At 58.6% G+C, this 14,467-nt stretch overlaps 1 protein-coding gene across 2 annotated transcripts; it reads left to right on the top strand.

Annotated features, from left to right (window-relative positions):
- Nucleotides 1–102: 102 nt before the first annotated feature.
- Nucleotides 103–14,373, top strand: LAMB2 (laminin, beta 2 (laminin S)). 2 transcript variants are annotated; one of them, NM_001046247.2, is given in 33 exon segments: nucleotides 128–184; nucleotides 276–364; nucleotides 486–658; nucleotides 743–878; nucleotides 961–1,034; nucleotides 1,431–1,619; nucleotides 1,717–1,780; nucleotides 1,998–2,200; nucleotides 2,289–2,409; nucleotides 3,083–3,271; nucleotides 3,478–3,657; nucleotides 3,777–3,889; nucleotides 4,141–4,220; nucleotides 4,310–4,442; nucleotides 4,624–4,782; nucleotides 4,862–4,989; nucleotides 9,031–9,163; nucleotides 9,347–9,539; nucleotides 9,617–9,760; nucleotides 9,980–10,211; nucleotides 10,295–10,458; nucleotides 10,545–10,769; nucleotides 10,861–11,078; nucleotides 11,177–11,273; nucleotides 11,369–11,741; nucleotides 11,824–12,008; nucleotides 12,082–12,323; nucleotides 12,401–12,749; nucleotides 13,083–13,290; nucleotides 13,388–13,529; nucleotides 13,612–13,788; nucleotides 13,880–14,039; nucleotides 14,121–14,373. In NM_001046247.2, coding segments are annotated over 32 exon segments (5,409 nt in total). In that variant the 5' UTR covers nucleotides 128–184; nucleotide 276; the 3' UTR covers nucleotides 14,258–14,373.
- Nucleotides 14,374–14,467: the final 94 nt, after the last annotated feature.

Below are 14,467 nucleotides of genomic sequence, written 5' to 3' on the forward strand. Positions count from 1 at the left end.
AGTGAGAGTTCCCAGAGAGGTAGGGGTTTTCTGTACAAAGCTGCGCTCCCGCCCGAGATCCGCTCCATGCTTTACTTCCTGCCATACTTCCCAACTTTGCTCAAAGTCGCTGGACTCCGCGCTAGTGGAGGGACCGCTGGACCGACAGAGGACCGAGTGGGGAATCAGCCAAGGACCCACACAGGCAGAGTCAACATGGGACCCCAAGGGAGGGGATAGGAGGGCACGGGCCCCAGGCCTCTCATCCCCCATCATCCTCTTCCTCTCCTCTTCAGGATGGAGTGGGTCGCAGCAGGGGGACGAGGGAGGGACCTGCCGGGACAGCCTGGGCCCTGGCAGCTTCATCTGGGCCTGCTGCTGAGCGGTGAGAGGGCCCGGTGAAGGCCTGGCGGGGGTGGGATGTGATGGTGGGTCCTGGGGTAGCTGGATCAGGGGCTGCGGGGAGTGGGGTAGTGTAGTAGAACCAGCTGACCCCCTGTTCCCAGTGCTGGTCACCGCCCTGGCCCAGGCCCCAGCCCCGGATGTGCCAAGCTGTTCTCGGGGAAGCTGCTACCCTGCCACAGGCGACCTGCTGGTGGGCCGCGCTGACAGACTGACCGCCTCGTCCACCTGTGGTTTGCGCGGCCCCCAGCCCTACTGCATCGTCAGTCACCTGCAGGTGGGACTGGGGTGGAGGTGGGGGTCCGAGTCAGGATGGACTAGCAGTGGCTGAGACATTGACCCTGACCCTGATCCGACCCAGGATGAGAAGAAATGCTTTCTGTGTGACTCCCGGCGCCCCTTCTCTGCCAGAGACAACCCAAACAGCCATCGCATCCAGAATGTAGTTACCAGCTTTGCACCACAGCGCCGGGCAGCCTGGTGGCAGTCAGAGAATGGTGAGGCTGCGGGTGGGGTATGGGGGGAGCAGGGCTGCCCACCAAGTAGCCTCAAGGCCCTGACCTCTGACTCCTGCCCCAGGTGTCCCCATGGTCACCATCCAGCTGGACTTGGAGGCTGAGTTCCATTTCACACACCTCATCATGACCTTCAAGGTGCCCGCATGTCTGGGAGCCTGCTTGAAGCACCCTGCTTGGCTCCCCAGTGCCCATGAACAGAGTCCCAGATCTTCAGTCCAGCCTCTCTGTACTCATATGCTGTGCCCTGGCTAGATGGGAGGCCCTTTCACCTCCCACAGTTCTGTTGCCTCCCACCTCCAGGCCTGTGTACACGCTGCTCCAATCCCAGGCTGGGTCAGGCGCTGTCTCCCTGGGGATCCTGACTTCCCCACTCGGGGTGGCTTTCCTTCCCGATTCTTTCTTGGCTCACTTTGGTCACCCCTACCTCTCCATGAGCTGCTTGAGAGCAGGCCCCAGCTGGACAGGGTTCTTGACAGGCCTGGGCTGGACTTGGGTCCTGGTGCCCGCTGATGAGCCGTGCTCCCCACCCAGACATTTCGCCCCGCTGCCATGCTGGTGGAGCGCTCGGCTGACTTTGGACGCACGTGGCGCGTGTACCGCTATTTCTCCTATGACTGTGCGGCAGACTTCCCTGGAGTCCCGCTAGCCCCACCACGGCATTGGGACGATGTTGTCTGTGAGTCCCGCTACTCAGAGATTGAGCCATCCACTGAAGGCGAGGTGAGGGCTGGCCTCTGGGCTTGGGGCAGAGAGGGGGCACGGTGGGCGTGCCCTTGGACCCAGGTCCAGTGTCTGCAATGCCTCCATGCCCTCCCAGGTCATCTATCGGGTGCTGGACCCTGCCATCCCCATTCCAGACCCCTACAGCCCACGGATCCAGAGTGAGTGCTCCCTTCTCTGAGCCTGGCACAGTCCCAGAGTCCGGCTGCTAACTCTCTGGGGCCTCGGGAGCTATTTTGGGTGTTTCCTAGGGCAGGTGCCAAGTCCAGTTTAGCTCATACAGCTAGAGACAGGAGGTCTCCCAAGGTGACCTTGGCAGTTTCAGCCCCCTGGCTGGGTGTGGGCCAGTGGGTTCCCAGTCTTCTTCCCTCTGCTTAGACCTGCTGAAGATCACCAACTTGCGGGTAAACCTGACACGGCTACACACACTTGGGGACAACCTGCTTGACCCCCGGCGGGAGATCCGCGAGAAGTACTATTATGCCCTCTATGAGCTGGTCGTGCGTGGCAACTGCTTCTGCTACGGACACGCCTCACAGTGTGCGCCTGCCCCAGGGGCACCAGCCCACGCTGAGGGCATGGTGAGGGCCTTCGGCTGGCTGAGCTGGGCTGTGGGCAGGGGCGGGCCCGGCTGGGCCGTGCTGACCACTCGCCTGCCCACCCTCCTAGGTTCATGGGGCCTGCGTCTGCAAACACAACACTCGCGGCCTTAACTGTGAGCAGTGTCAGGATTTCTATCACGACTTGCCCTGGCACCCGGCTGAGGACCGCCATAGTCATGCCTGCAAGAGTGAGTAAGACCCCAGCCCCCACTGCCCCAAAACTCTGTGGCCTGGCTATGCCCAGGGTACAACCTAGAGATGGTTGGTTAAGTCCCTAACACCTAGATTGTGTCTGAAGGATATCAGGAAGGAATTCCCTGGTGGCCCAGTCGTTAGGACTCAGCGCTTTCACTGCCAGGGCCTGGGTTCAATCCCTGGTCAGGGAACTAAGATCCTGAAACCATAAGGCGTGGCCAAAAAAAAAAAAGGATTTGTGAAGGGGCCTTCCTTGGTGGCTCAGATGGTTAAAGAAACTTCCTGCGATGCAGGAGACCTGGGTTTGACCCTGGGTCAGGAAGATCCCTTAGAGAAGGAAATGGCAACCCACTCCAGTATTCTTGCTGGAGAATTCCATGGGCAGGGAAGCCTGGTGGGCTGTGGTCCATGGGGTCACAGAGAGTCAGACACAACTGAGCAACTAACACTTTCACTTTTCATCCTGGTCTCAATGCCCCCGGGGACTCCTTCAACCCTTCTCAACAGCGTGCTCTGATGAGGGGCCCAGTAGAAAGCCAAACCCCCACCCACAAATTCTGGCCGGTGGCAGGGACCTAAGGTGGCACTGGGGGTCCCTAAGTCCCTTCCTCTCAGGGCACGGTCCCTCCAGTGACCTTTGCCCTCTCTTCCTTCCCCTCTCCCAAGAGTGCGAGTGCCACGGGCACGCCCACAGCTGTCACTTCGACATGGCCATATACCTGGCATCCGGCAATGTGAGTGGAGGCGTGTGTGATGGGTGTCAGCACAACACAGCCGGGCGCCAATGTGAGCTCTGCCGGCCCTTCTTCTACCGGGACCCGACCAAGGACCTGCGTGACCCCGCTGTGTGCCGCTGTAAGGCGGGAACTGAACCCTGGAGCAGGAAGGCTGTCCCCGGGTTAGAGCAGAGGATGTGCCAGACTATGGCCAAGTTACAGAGATTTGGGGTGGAGGGTGGGGGAGTGGTGGGGGCCAGACTGGGAATCTAGGGTGGGGCTTGAGACTTGACTGGTGCTGGGCTCATTGGCCTAGGGTAACTCTGCACTTCTTTGTGCCCTCAGCCTGTGACTGTGACCCCATGGGTTCCCAAGACGGGGGCCGCTGTGATCCCCACGATGACCCTGCCCTGGGGCTGGTCTCGGGCCAGTGTCGCTGCAAAGAACACGTGGTGGGCTCTCGCTGCCAGCAGTGCCGCGACGGCTTCTTTGGGCTCAGTGCCAACAACCCCCTGGGCTGCCAGCGTATGTGCCTCCTATCCTGATTCCAGTCCTGACCTTGACCCTGGACCTCTTACTCTTGACCCAGCCAGACACGAGCACTGTTCCAGCTCCCCACAGTGCTGATGTCTCCTTCCCTGCAGGATGTCAGTGTGACCCACGGGGCACGGTGCCGGGGGGCACCCCTTGTGACCGCAACAGTGGAGCCTGTTTCTGCAAGCGTCTGGTGACCGGCCAGGGCTGCAACCGCTGCCTGGTGTGACTGGAGGGGGGCCGGAGTTCTGCGCTTGTCCTCAGAGCACAGGGCTGGGGGGTGGTGTCCATGCCCCCCTGGGTGGGTGCTGAGGGCTTAGGGCCTGAACCTGGGTGAGAGGCCGAGGGTGGGAGCCAGTGGTCTGGGGACCATGCTTTCCCCAAGGAGTGTAGAGGCTGAGAGTCATCATCGGACTCTCTGCTGGGCAGAGAGGGGAGTCTGTTTTGGGCCCTCAGCAACCTCTTGTCCCGCAGCCTGGCCACTGGGGGCTGAGCCACGACCTGCTCGGCTGCCGTCCATGTGACTGCGACATCGGTGGTGCCTTGGATCCCCAGTGAGTGCTGTATAAGGGGCCCTGGGTGGTTGGGGAGAGGATCCTGGGCAGGAGGGCGGGATCCTCTGGAGTAACCACGTGTTCCCCAGGTGCAACGAGGCCACGGGTCAGTGCCGCTGCCGCCAGCACATGGTGGGGCGACGCTGCGAGCAGGTGCAGCCTGGTTATTTCCGGCCCTTCCTTGACCACCTAACTTGGGAGGCTGAGGAACCCCGGGGGCAGGTAAGCGGGGCACTGTTGGGGGGCAGGACATGGATGGCACTATGGATGGAGAGGCTGGGTTATGGGTGGCGCCTGGTGGAGGGAGGGTGTCTGCCTTGAGCAGGGCGTCCACTGGAGAGCTGGGGCCTGGGGACAGGCTGTGGCAGAAGATCCCCCCACCCCCGGCTGCATTGCCTCCCAGGTGCTCGATGTGGTGGAGCGTCTGGTGACCCCTGGGGGCACTCCATCTTGGACCGGCCCGGGCTTTGTTAGGCTGCAGGAAGGCCAGGTGCTGGAGTTCGTGGTGGCCTCTGTACCGAGAGCCATGGACTACGACGTGCTCCTGCGCTTGGAGCCCCAGGTCAGATCCTGCGACACCTAACCCAGAGCTCACCCTCTGCACGTGAGAGCACCTCCTCCATCATCCCGTGTCCCCCCAGGTGCCAGAGCAGTGGGCAGAGATGGAACTGACCGTGCAGCGTCCAGGGCCTGTGTCTGCCCGCAGCCCATGTGGGCACGTGCTGCCCCAAGACGACCACATCCCAGGGACCCTACGGCCAGGCAGCAGGTGAGGACGCTAGTGGGAGCACCTACCACTGTTTGGGGGGTGGGTTGTGGGTCGGCTGCTCCACTCCAACTGCTCATTCATCTGTTCCTTTGAGTGCCTGCTCCTCCTGGCTGCTGTTTGCCGATGCTGCTGGGCACGGTGTGGCTCAGAGGAAGGAAGTAGAGAGAACCGGGCCTGCTCCTTCAGGGGCCCAAGTTCCAGAGGCCAAGGCAGGAATTGAGGGGAGCCCTTCAGTGTCAGGATAGGGGGGTGCCTGTAGGGGCTTGGGAGGGTGTCAGAGTGCTCTGAGCAGGGATGTAACTGGCCTGATTAAGGTTTTTATTATATTGGGGGGTTCGTATTTGTTTCATGGATCTTTTTTTTAAAATCATTATTTCTTTTAAACTTTTTATCCTGTAAAAATAGAAATCAAATCCCTTATGATTATACAGTGGAAGTGAGAAATAGATTTAAGGGCCTAGATCTGATAGATAGAGTACCTGATGAACTATGGATGGAGGTTCGTGACATTGTACAGGAGACAGGGATCAAGACCATCCCCATGGAAAAGAAATGCAAAAAAGCAAAATGGCTGTCTGGGGAGGCCTTACAAATAGCTGTGAAGAGAAGCAAAAAGCAAAGGAGAAAAGGAAAGATATAAGCATCTGAATGTAGAGTTCCAGAGAATAGCAAGAAGAGATAAGAAAGCCTTCTTCAGCGATCAATGCAAAGAAATAGAGGAAAACAACAGAATGGGAAAGACTAGAGATCTCTTCAAGAAAATTAGAGATACCAAGGGAACATTTCATGCAAAGATGGGCTCGATAAAGGACAGAAATGGTATGGACCTAACAGAAGCAGAAGATATTAAGAAGAGATGGCAAGAATACACAGAAGAACTGTACAAAAAAGATCTTCATGACTCAGATAATCACAATAGTGTGATCACTGACCTAGAGCCAGACATCCTGGAATGTGAAGTCAAGTGGGCCTTAGAAAGCATCACTATGAACAAAGCTAGTGGAGGTGATGGAATTCCAGTTGAGCTATTCCAAATCCTGAAAGATGATGCTGTGAAAGTGCTGCACTCAATATGCCAGCAAATTTGGAAAACTCAGCAGTAGCCACAGGACTGGAAAAGGTCAGTTTTCACTCCAATCCCAAAGAAAGGCAATGCCAAAGAATGCTCAAACTACTGCACAATTGCACTCATCTCACACGCTAGTAAAGTAATGCTCAAAATTCTCCAAGCCAGGCTTCAGCAATATGTGAACCGTGAACTTCCTGATGTTCAAGCTGGTTTTAGAAAAGGCAGAGGAACCAGAGATCAAATTGCCAACATCTGCTGGATCATGGAAAAAGCAAGAGAGTTCCAGAAAAACATCTATTTCTGCTTTATTGACTATGCCAAAGCCTGTGACTGTGTGGATCACAATAAACTGTGGAAAATTCTGAAAGAGATGGAAATACCAGACCACATGATCTGCCTCTTGAGAAATCTGTATGCAGGTCAGGAAGCAACAGTTAGAACTGGCCATGGAACAACAGACTGGTTCCAAATAGGAAAAGGAGTACATCAACGCTGTATATTATCACCCTGCTTATTTAACTTCTATGCAGAGTACATCATGAGAAACACTGGACTGGAAGAAGCACAAGCTGAATCAAGATTGCCAGGAGAAATATCAATAACCTCAGATATGCAGATGACACCACCCTTATGGCAGAAAGTGAAGAAGAACTCAAAAGCCTCTTGATGACAGTGAAAGTGGAGAGTGAAAAAGTTGGCTTAAAGCTCAACATTCAGAAAACGAAGATCATGGCATCCGGTCCCATCACTTCATGGGAAATAGATGGGGAAACAGTGGAAATAGTGTCAGACTTTATTTTTGGGGGCTCCAAAATCACTGCAGATGGTGATTGCAGCCATGAAATTAAAAGATGCTTACTCCTTGGAAGGAAAGTTATGACCAATCTAGATAGCATATTCAAAAGCAGAGACATTACTTTGCCAACAAAGGTCCGTCTAGTCAAGGCTATGGTTTTTCCTGTGGTCATGTATGGATGTGAGAGTTGGACTGTGAAGAAGGCTGAGCACCGAAGAATTGATGCTTTTGAACTGTGGTGTTGGAGAAGACTCTTGAGAGTCCCTTGGAGTGCACGGAGATCCAACCAGTCCATTCTGAAGGAGATCAGCCCTGGGATTTCTTTGGAAGGAATGATGCTAAAGTTGAAACTCCAGTACTTTGGCCACCTCATGTGAAGAGTTGACTCATTGGAAAAGACTCTGATGCTGGAAGGGATTGGGGGCGGGAGGAGAAGGGCACAACAGAGGATGAGATGGCTGGATGGCATCACTGACTCGATGGACGTGAGTCTGGGTGAACTCCGGGAGTTGGTGATGGACAGGGAGGCCTGGTGTGCTGAGATTCTTGGGGTCGCAAAGAGTCGGACATGACTGAGCAACTGAACTGAACTGAAAAATAGAAATACATAGAAGCAGAGAGAATAGCATAATGAGCCTGGCTGTACCCACCATGGACATTTGGCCAACTTTACATTTAACAAAGACTCATCTGGTTTCCCAGTGGAGGATAGACCTAAAGGGCCCAGGTGGAAGGTGGGAGCTCTGCTAGAAGTTACTGAGTTAGCCGAGTGACAGAAGGCTGGACACAGGTGTAGCAGTTGAGGTGGCAAGGAAAGGAAGTTTCCATAGGGTTCTGGTGGCAGAGCTGACAGCTTAGACATGTAGGAAAGGGAGAAAATGTGGAAAGGTGTCTCCAGGGTTTGGGGCTTGGGCGTCTGGGTGGCATGGGCTCTTTTCTGAGATGGAGACCTAGCGGGGAGCACTTCTGAGATGCTGAGACATGAGGGGACAAGGCCGGGGGTGGTTGGATTTGTGTGTCTGGAATTACTGGAGGGCTCACGTTGGAGATGTAAGACTTGTCTGTAAAGAGGTGGTTCTCAATTAAATGACCAGAAAAAGGAAGGAGGAGCAGAAGCAAGCTTTGGGGTACTCTAGTGTTAGAACCCAGTAGAGAGGGAGCAGCTGGGGGATGGGGAAAAGTCAGGAGTCTGGACAAGGTCCCAGAAACTGAGAAGAGCGTCTGAGGAAGGAAGGCGTACGGTTCTCACTGCATGGTGCTGGACGCCTCAGCAGATAAGAATAGAGAAGTAGCCGCTAGGTTTGGTTACAGGGAGGTCACCGGTGACCTTGGGACAGGCCGACTGCATGGCATGTTGGGACACAAGCTCCTCGGGAGTGGGAGGCTTAGAGAGTGGACGCAGTGACTACGGTTACATTTTAGGGCTGTGTTGGGCAGGAGAACAAAGAGCAGCAGCTGAGGGAGACCTGAATCTTGAGTAAAGATTTTTTCAGGGAGAATCGAAGAACCCTAGGGTGGGTTTAAAGCTGCTGGGAATGACCTGGGGCAGGGGGAGGTGATGCAGTCTTGGTGAAGAGGAGCCTTGGTCAAAGGTTGGAGGTGGGGGTTGAAGGAAGCGTAAAAAGGACCTGGGGGAAAACTGGAAGGTATTAAGGACTGATGGTGAAGCTGAAACTCCAATACTCTGGCCACCTGATGTGAAGAACTGACTCAGAAAAAAACCTTGATTCTGGGAAAGATTGAAGGCAGGAGGAGAAGGGGATGACAGAGGATGAGATGGTTGGATGGCATTACCGACTCGATGGACATGAGTCTGAGTAAACTCCGGGAGTTGGTGATGAACAGGGAAGCCTGGCATGCTGCAGTCCTCGGGGTCACAAAGAGTCGGGCACAACTGGGCAACTGAACTGAACTGAATATTTGTGCCAGGGAAATGCTGTGGGGTTGCAAGGCCATATGAAGTATTTTCAGCACAGGTGATGATCCCAGTGAAGGCACGTTTATGGGAATCTTCTATACAGATTCTCTGCCTGGTTGTCAGCTGTGGCCCAGACAGTGGCCCAGCGCAGTCTGTTTCTTGGCCAGTGGTTTGGTTGCTGGGTGTGGCGAGGGGAGGCCCAAGAAGAGGCATAGGGGAACTCTGGGTGACCCCCATACCTGTCCTCCCCTACCCCAGGCACATGGTGTTTCCCAGACCTGTCTGCCTGGAGCCTGGCATCTCCTACAAGCTACATCTCAAGCTGGTGCGAACAGGAGGAAGTGCCCAGCCTGAGGCCCCCTATTCTGGAGCCAGCCTACTCATTGACTCGGTGAACACCTCCTTCTTCCCATACCTACCAAGATGGTGGGGCCTGTGGGCTGGGTCTCGTAGTGGTGGCCAGATGGACAGCGCTGGGGATGGAACAGGCAGGTCTGGGGGGACCCAGCTTCGTGTCCTGGTGGTCCCACGTGGTCCAGGCTCTGAACTGCACTCTTCCTTCTCATCTCTCAAGCTGGTGCTGCTGCCCCGTGTCCTGGTGCTGGAGATGTTTAGCGGGGGTGACGCAGCCTCTCTCGAGCGCCGGGCCACCTTTGAACGCTACCGCTGCCACGAGGAGGGTTTGATGCCCAGCAAGCCCCTTCCTTCTGAGGCCTGTGCCCCCCTCCTCATCAGCCTGTCCACGCTGCTCTACAACGGAGCCCTGCGTGAGTGTGTGTGGTGTGGCTGGTGGGGTGGAGGTGTGGGGGCTCAGCCTGACCTGCCCTGTTCCCTCTCCCCACAGCCTGTCAGTGTGACCCCCAGGGCTCCCTGAGCTCCGAGTGCAACCCCCATGGCGGTCAGTGCCGGTGCAAACCTGCAGTGGTTGGGCGCCGCTGTGACCTCTGTGCCCCTGGCTACTATGGCTTTGGCCCCACGGGTTGTCAAGGTATTCACTGGCCTCATCCCTCCAGTTGTCTGCCCCCCTCCCCACTACTGTTCTTCCTCCTTTTTCTGGTGCTACTTCTTCCTTCTCATTCTGGCTTCGGACCCCACATCCTCAGCCCTGATCACTTGACCTTCTCTTCCATCCCCTGACCTTCCACCCTGACCTCACCCAGCTTCCCCTCAAAGCCCCTCCCTGGCTCAGTCTCTGCCTTGCCCCCAGCCTGCCAGTGCAGCCCTGAGGGGGCGCTCAGTGGCCTGTGTGATGCCACCAGTGGGCAGTGCCCCTGCCGAGCTGGTGCCTTTGGGCTTCGCTGTGACCGCTGCCAACGAGGCCAGTGGGGGTTCCCGAGCTGCCGGCCCTGCGTCTGCCATGGGCACGCAGACGAGTGCGACCCCAACACTGGCACTTGCCTGGGCTGCCGGGACCACACTGGGGGTGAGCACTGTGAAAGGTGAGCCTGGAGCAGCCGTGGACGAGCGGGTGGGTAGGCACACCGCTCAGGGAGGATGCAGCGTTTCCCTCTGCTCCCTGCAGGTGCATTGCTGGCTTCCATGGGGACCCCCGGCTGCCCTACGGGGGCCAGTGCCGGCCCTGCCCCTGCCCCGAAGGCCCCGGGAGCCGGCGGCACTTTGCTACTTCCTGCCACAGGGATGGGTACTCGCAGCAGGTTGTGTGCCACTGCCGGGCAGGCTACACAGGTGAGTGAGGAGGTTCAGGCGCGGGACCAGGGTGGAGCAGCTGGGCTGAGCACTCACGCCTCCCCCCACCCTCCGACCGTGGGCAGGGCTGCGATGCGAAGCTTGTGCCCCCGGGCACTTCGGGGACCCATCAAGGCCAGGCGGCGGGTGCCAACCATGCGAGTGCAGTGGGAACATTGACCCCACGGACCCGGATGCCTGTGACCCCCACTCGGGGCAATGCCTGCACTGCTTATACCACACGGAGGGGCCGCGCTGTGCCCACTGCAAGCCTGGCTTCCATGGGCAGGCTGCCCGACAGAGCTGTCACCGTGAGTGTGGGGATGGGAGAGGACCACTGGGTGGGGCTCCCCTTGACTGGTGTGCACCCCTTGACTGGTGTCCCCATCTCGGCTGGCACAGGCTGTACCTGCAACCTGCTGGGCACAGATGCCCGGCAGTGTCCATCCACTGACCACTGCAACTGTGACCCAAGCAGCGGGCAGTGCCCATGCCTCCCCAATGTCCAGGGCCTGAGCTGTGACCGCTGTGCCCCCAACTTCTGGAACCTCACCAGTGGCCGTGGCTGCCAGCCCTGTGCCTGCCACCCGAGCCGAGCCAGAGGCCCTGCCTGCAACGAGGTAGGGCACTTCCTGTGGACCCCTGGGTGGGTGGGGCCAGCTGCCTGCCTCCGGTCTCGGCTCTGCCCCTGATTGACCTCTGCCTGTTCCCACTCTAGTTCACAGGTCAGTGCCACTGCCGTGCTGGTTTCGGCGGGCGGACCTGTTCTGAGTGCCAGGAGCTCCACTGGGGAGACCCTGGGTTGCAGTGCCGAGGTAAGGGGGCTAGAGGGGCCAGAGTAGATGGGGGGGTGCTTCCCAGGATGCTCCACTGGCACCCTGACCCTGTGGTCTGTCCTTTGCCCACACAGCCTGTGACTGTGACCCTCGTGGGATAGATACACCTCAGTGTCATCGTTCCACGGGCCACTGCAGCTGCCGCCCTGGCGTGTCTGGCGTGCGCTGTGACCAGTGTGCCCGTGGCTTCTCGGGAGTCTTTCCCACCTGCCATCCCTGCCACGCGTGCTTTGGGGACTGGGACCGCGTGGTGCAGGATCTGGCGGCCCGCACACGGCGCCTGGAGCAGTGGACGCAAGAGCTGCAGCAGACGGGCGTGCTGGGTGCCTTTGAGAGCAGTTTCCGGCACCTGCAGGAGAAGCTGGGCACTGTGCAGGGCATCGTGGCTGCCCGAAACGCCTCCGCCGCCTCCACTGCACAGCTCGTGGAGGCCACAAAGGAGCTGCGGTGCGGACGAACCCGAGGATGAGTGGTGGGATGGGGCAGGGGCCCAACGCGCCAGGCCTGAATTCTGTATCACTTCACACAGGCGCGAAATCGGGGAGGCCACGGAGCACCTGACCCGGCTGGAGGCTGAGCTTACAGACGTGCAGGATGACAATTTCAACGCCAACCACGCACTGAGTAGTCTAGAGCGAGACGGGCTTGCACTTAATCTCACGCTGCGGCAGCTTGACCAGCATCTGGACCTGCTCAAGCATTCAAACTTCCTGGGTGAGTTGGTGACCCCTGAGGCAGTTGGATCAGGGTGGATCTTCAGCTGACTGCCCGCCTCTGCCCAACTCAGGTGCCTATGACACCATCCGCCAGGCCCACAGCCTGTCTGCAGAGGCAGAACGCCGTGCCAACATGTCGGCCCTGATAGTGCCCAGCCCTGTGAGCAACTCAGCAGACACCCGGCACCGGACAGAGTCCCTGATGAGTGCCCGGAGGGAGGATTTCAACCGCAGGCACATAGCCAACCAGCGGGCCCTGGGCGAGCTCTCTGCCCGTACCCACGCCCTGAGTCTGACAGGCATCAACGAACTGGTAAGGCTCAGTGTGGGGTGGGACATGTGGGTGTGGCTGTTCCTTCCCCCAGCCCTGACTTGTTCTGTGCCTGGCAGGTGTGTGGGTCCCCAGGAGATGCGCCCTGTGCTACGAGCCCCTGCGGGGGTGCCGGCTGCCGGGATGAGGAGGGGCAGCCCCGCTGTGGGGGCCTCAGCTGCAGTGGGGCAGCAGCCATGGCGGACCTGGCGCTGGGTCGGGCCCGCCACACACAGGCAGAGCTGCAGCGGGCGTTGGCAGAAGGCGGTGGCATCCTCAGCCAGGTAGCTGAAACCCGTCGACAGGCAGGCGAGGCCCAGCAGCGGGCCCAGGCAGCCCTGGACAAGGCTCATGCGTCCAGGGGCCAGGTGGAGCAGGCCAACCAGGAACTGCGGCAACTTATCCAGAATGTGAAAGACTTCCTCAGCCGTGAGCCTCCCTGTGGCCCAGGCCACGTGGTGTTTCCCTTGTGTCTGTGTTCATACTTGAGTCAGAGCCCACACGGCACCTGTGTTTGTGACCACCAATGGGCAGGGACTCAGGATGTGTGGACCCCGAGCCCTGCCTTTATGTCATCCCAAAGTCCATGGCCCCAAATCTGTGTCCCATGTAGAGTCCTGTCCTTGTGGTTACTAGCTGCTGGTTACTGTCCTTCTGCCTGCTAGCAAATCCATACCCCATGTGTGGTCTCTGAGTCCATATCCCCAGATCGTGTCCCTGTGCCCAAGCTCTGACCTTAAGTCCTTGCCTGTGTCCCCATAGAGGAGGGGGCTGACCCTGATAGCATTGAGATGGTGGCCACCCGGGTGCTAGAACTCTCCATCCCAGCGTCGCCTGAGCAGATCCAGCAGCTGGCGGGTGAGATTGCAGAGAGGGTCCGGAGCCTGGCAGATGTGGACACAATCCTGGCGCGCACTGTGGGAGACGTGCGCCGGGCCGAGCAGCTCCTGAACGACGCGCGGCGGGCACGGTCTGATCCCCAACCTTGGACCCTCCTGCACCCCCGCTGCCCCCTCCTTGACACCTGATCCTGATACTGGCAGGCTCTGACTCCCTCTCTTCCCTAGGAGCCGGGCTGAGGGTGAGAAACAGAAGGCAGAGACAGTCCAGGCAGCACTGGAGGAGGCCCAGCGGGCACAGGGTGCTGCTCAGGGTGCCATCCAGGGGGCAGTGGTTGACACACAGGACACAGAGCAGACCCTACACCAGGTGTGGCCTCCCTGGACACCAGTGGGGCCAGGTTAGGAGCACACCACATAAACCCCTTTAATCCTGGGCCCACCCACGGCAGGTGCAGGAGAGGATGGCAGGTGCTGAGCAGGCACTGAGCTCCGCAGGTGAGCGGGCTCAGCAACTGGATGGTCTCCTGGAGGCTCTGAAACTGAAGCGAGCAGGGAATAACCTGGCAGCCTCGAGTGCCGAAGAAACGGCTGGCAGTGCCCAGGATCGTGCCCGGGAAGCTGAACAGGTGGGTTGAGGCAGAGCCAGCTGGAAGGGCTGGGGATAGAGGCTGGGCCTCCACTGGGCCACCACTCAGCCCCCGGCTTCTACATCCACAGCTGCTGCAGGGCCCCCTGGGGGACCAGTACCAGACAGTGAGGGCCCTGGCTGAGCGCAAGGCCCAGGATGTGCTGGCTGCGCAGGCGCGGGCAGAGCAACTGCGGGACGAGGCTCGGGGCTTGTTGCAAGCCGCTCAAGACAAGCTGCAGCGGCTGCAAGGTGAGGATGGGGGTGGGAGGGCCCCAGAAAGGTGAGGCTCTCTGGGAGAAGGACCCTTCATCTGAGACCCGTCTCTGCCAGAGCTGGAAGGCACTTATGAGGAGAACGAGCGGGCGCTGGAGGGCAAAGCGGCTCAGCTGGACGGGCTGGAGGCCAGGATGCGCAGTGTGCTTCAGGCCATCAACTTGCAGGTCCAGATCTACAACACCTGCCAGTGACCCCTGCCCGAGGCGCCCCCCGGTCCCTAGCCTTACCCCGCACGCATGATCGCCTGTGCATGAACAGTCCTCAGCCTGGCAAGGCCCCCCCCAATAAACCAGTGTGAATTCCCGGGTATGGTCTGGACTCTGATTTGGGGAGGGCGGGGTCTCTGGGAGGAGTCTGTAGAGGCGGCCACCCGCCGGGCCCCAGCGAGGCCCAGGCACCGG

This window comes from Bos taurus, chromosome 22 (assembly GCF_002263795.3).
Source record: "Bos taurus isolate L1 Dominette 01449 registration number 42190680 breed Hereford chromosome 22, ARS-UCD2.0, whole genome shotgun sequence".
Lineage (NCBI taxonomy): Eukaryota > Metazoa > Chordata > Mammalia > Artiodactyla > Bovidae > Bos > Bos taurus.

Bases quoted from the DNA above. Each gene is read 5' to 3' on its own strand.
- LAMB2 (XM_010817733.4), top strand. From the start codon at position 277: ATGGAGTGGGTCGCAGCAGGGGGACGAGGGAGGGACCTGCCGGGACAG. The intron at 1,620-1,716 runs GTGAGGGCTGGC...ATGCCCTCCCAG, and splicing joins AGCCATCCACTGAAGGCGAG to GTCATCTATCGGGTGCTGGA. The intron at 11,079-11,176 runs GTAGGGCACTTC...TTCCCACTCTAG, and splicing joins GAGGCCCTGCCTGCAACGAG to TTCACAGGTCAGTGCCACTG.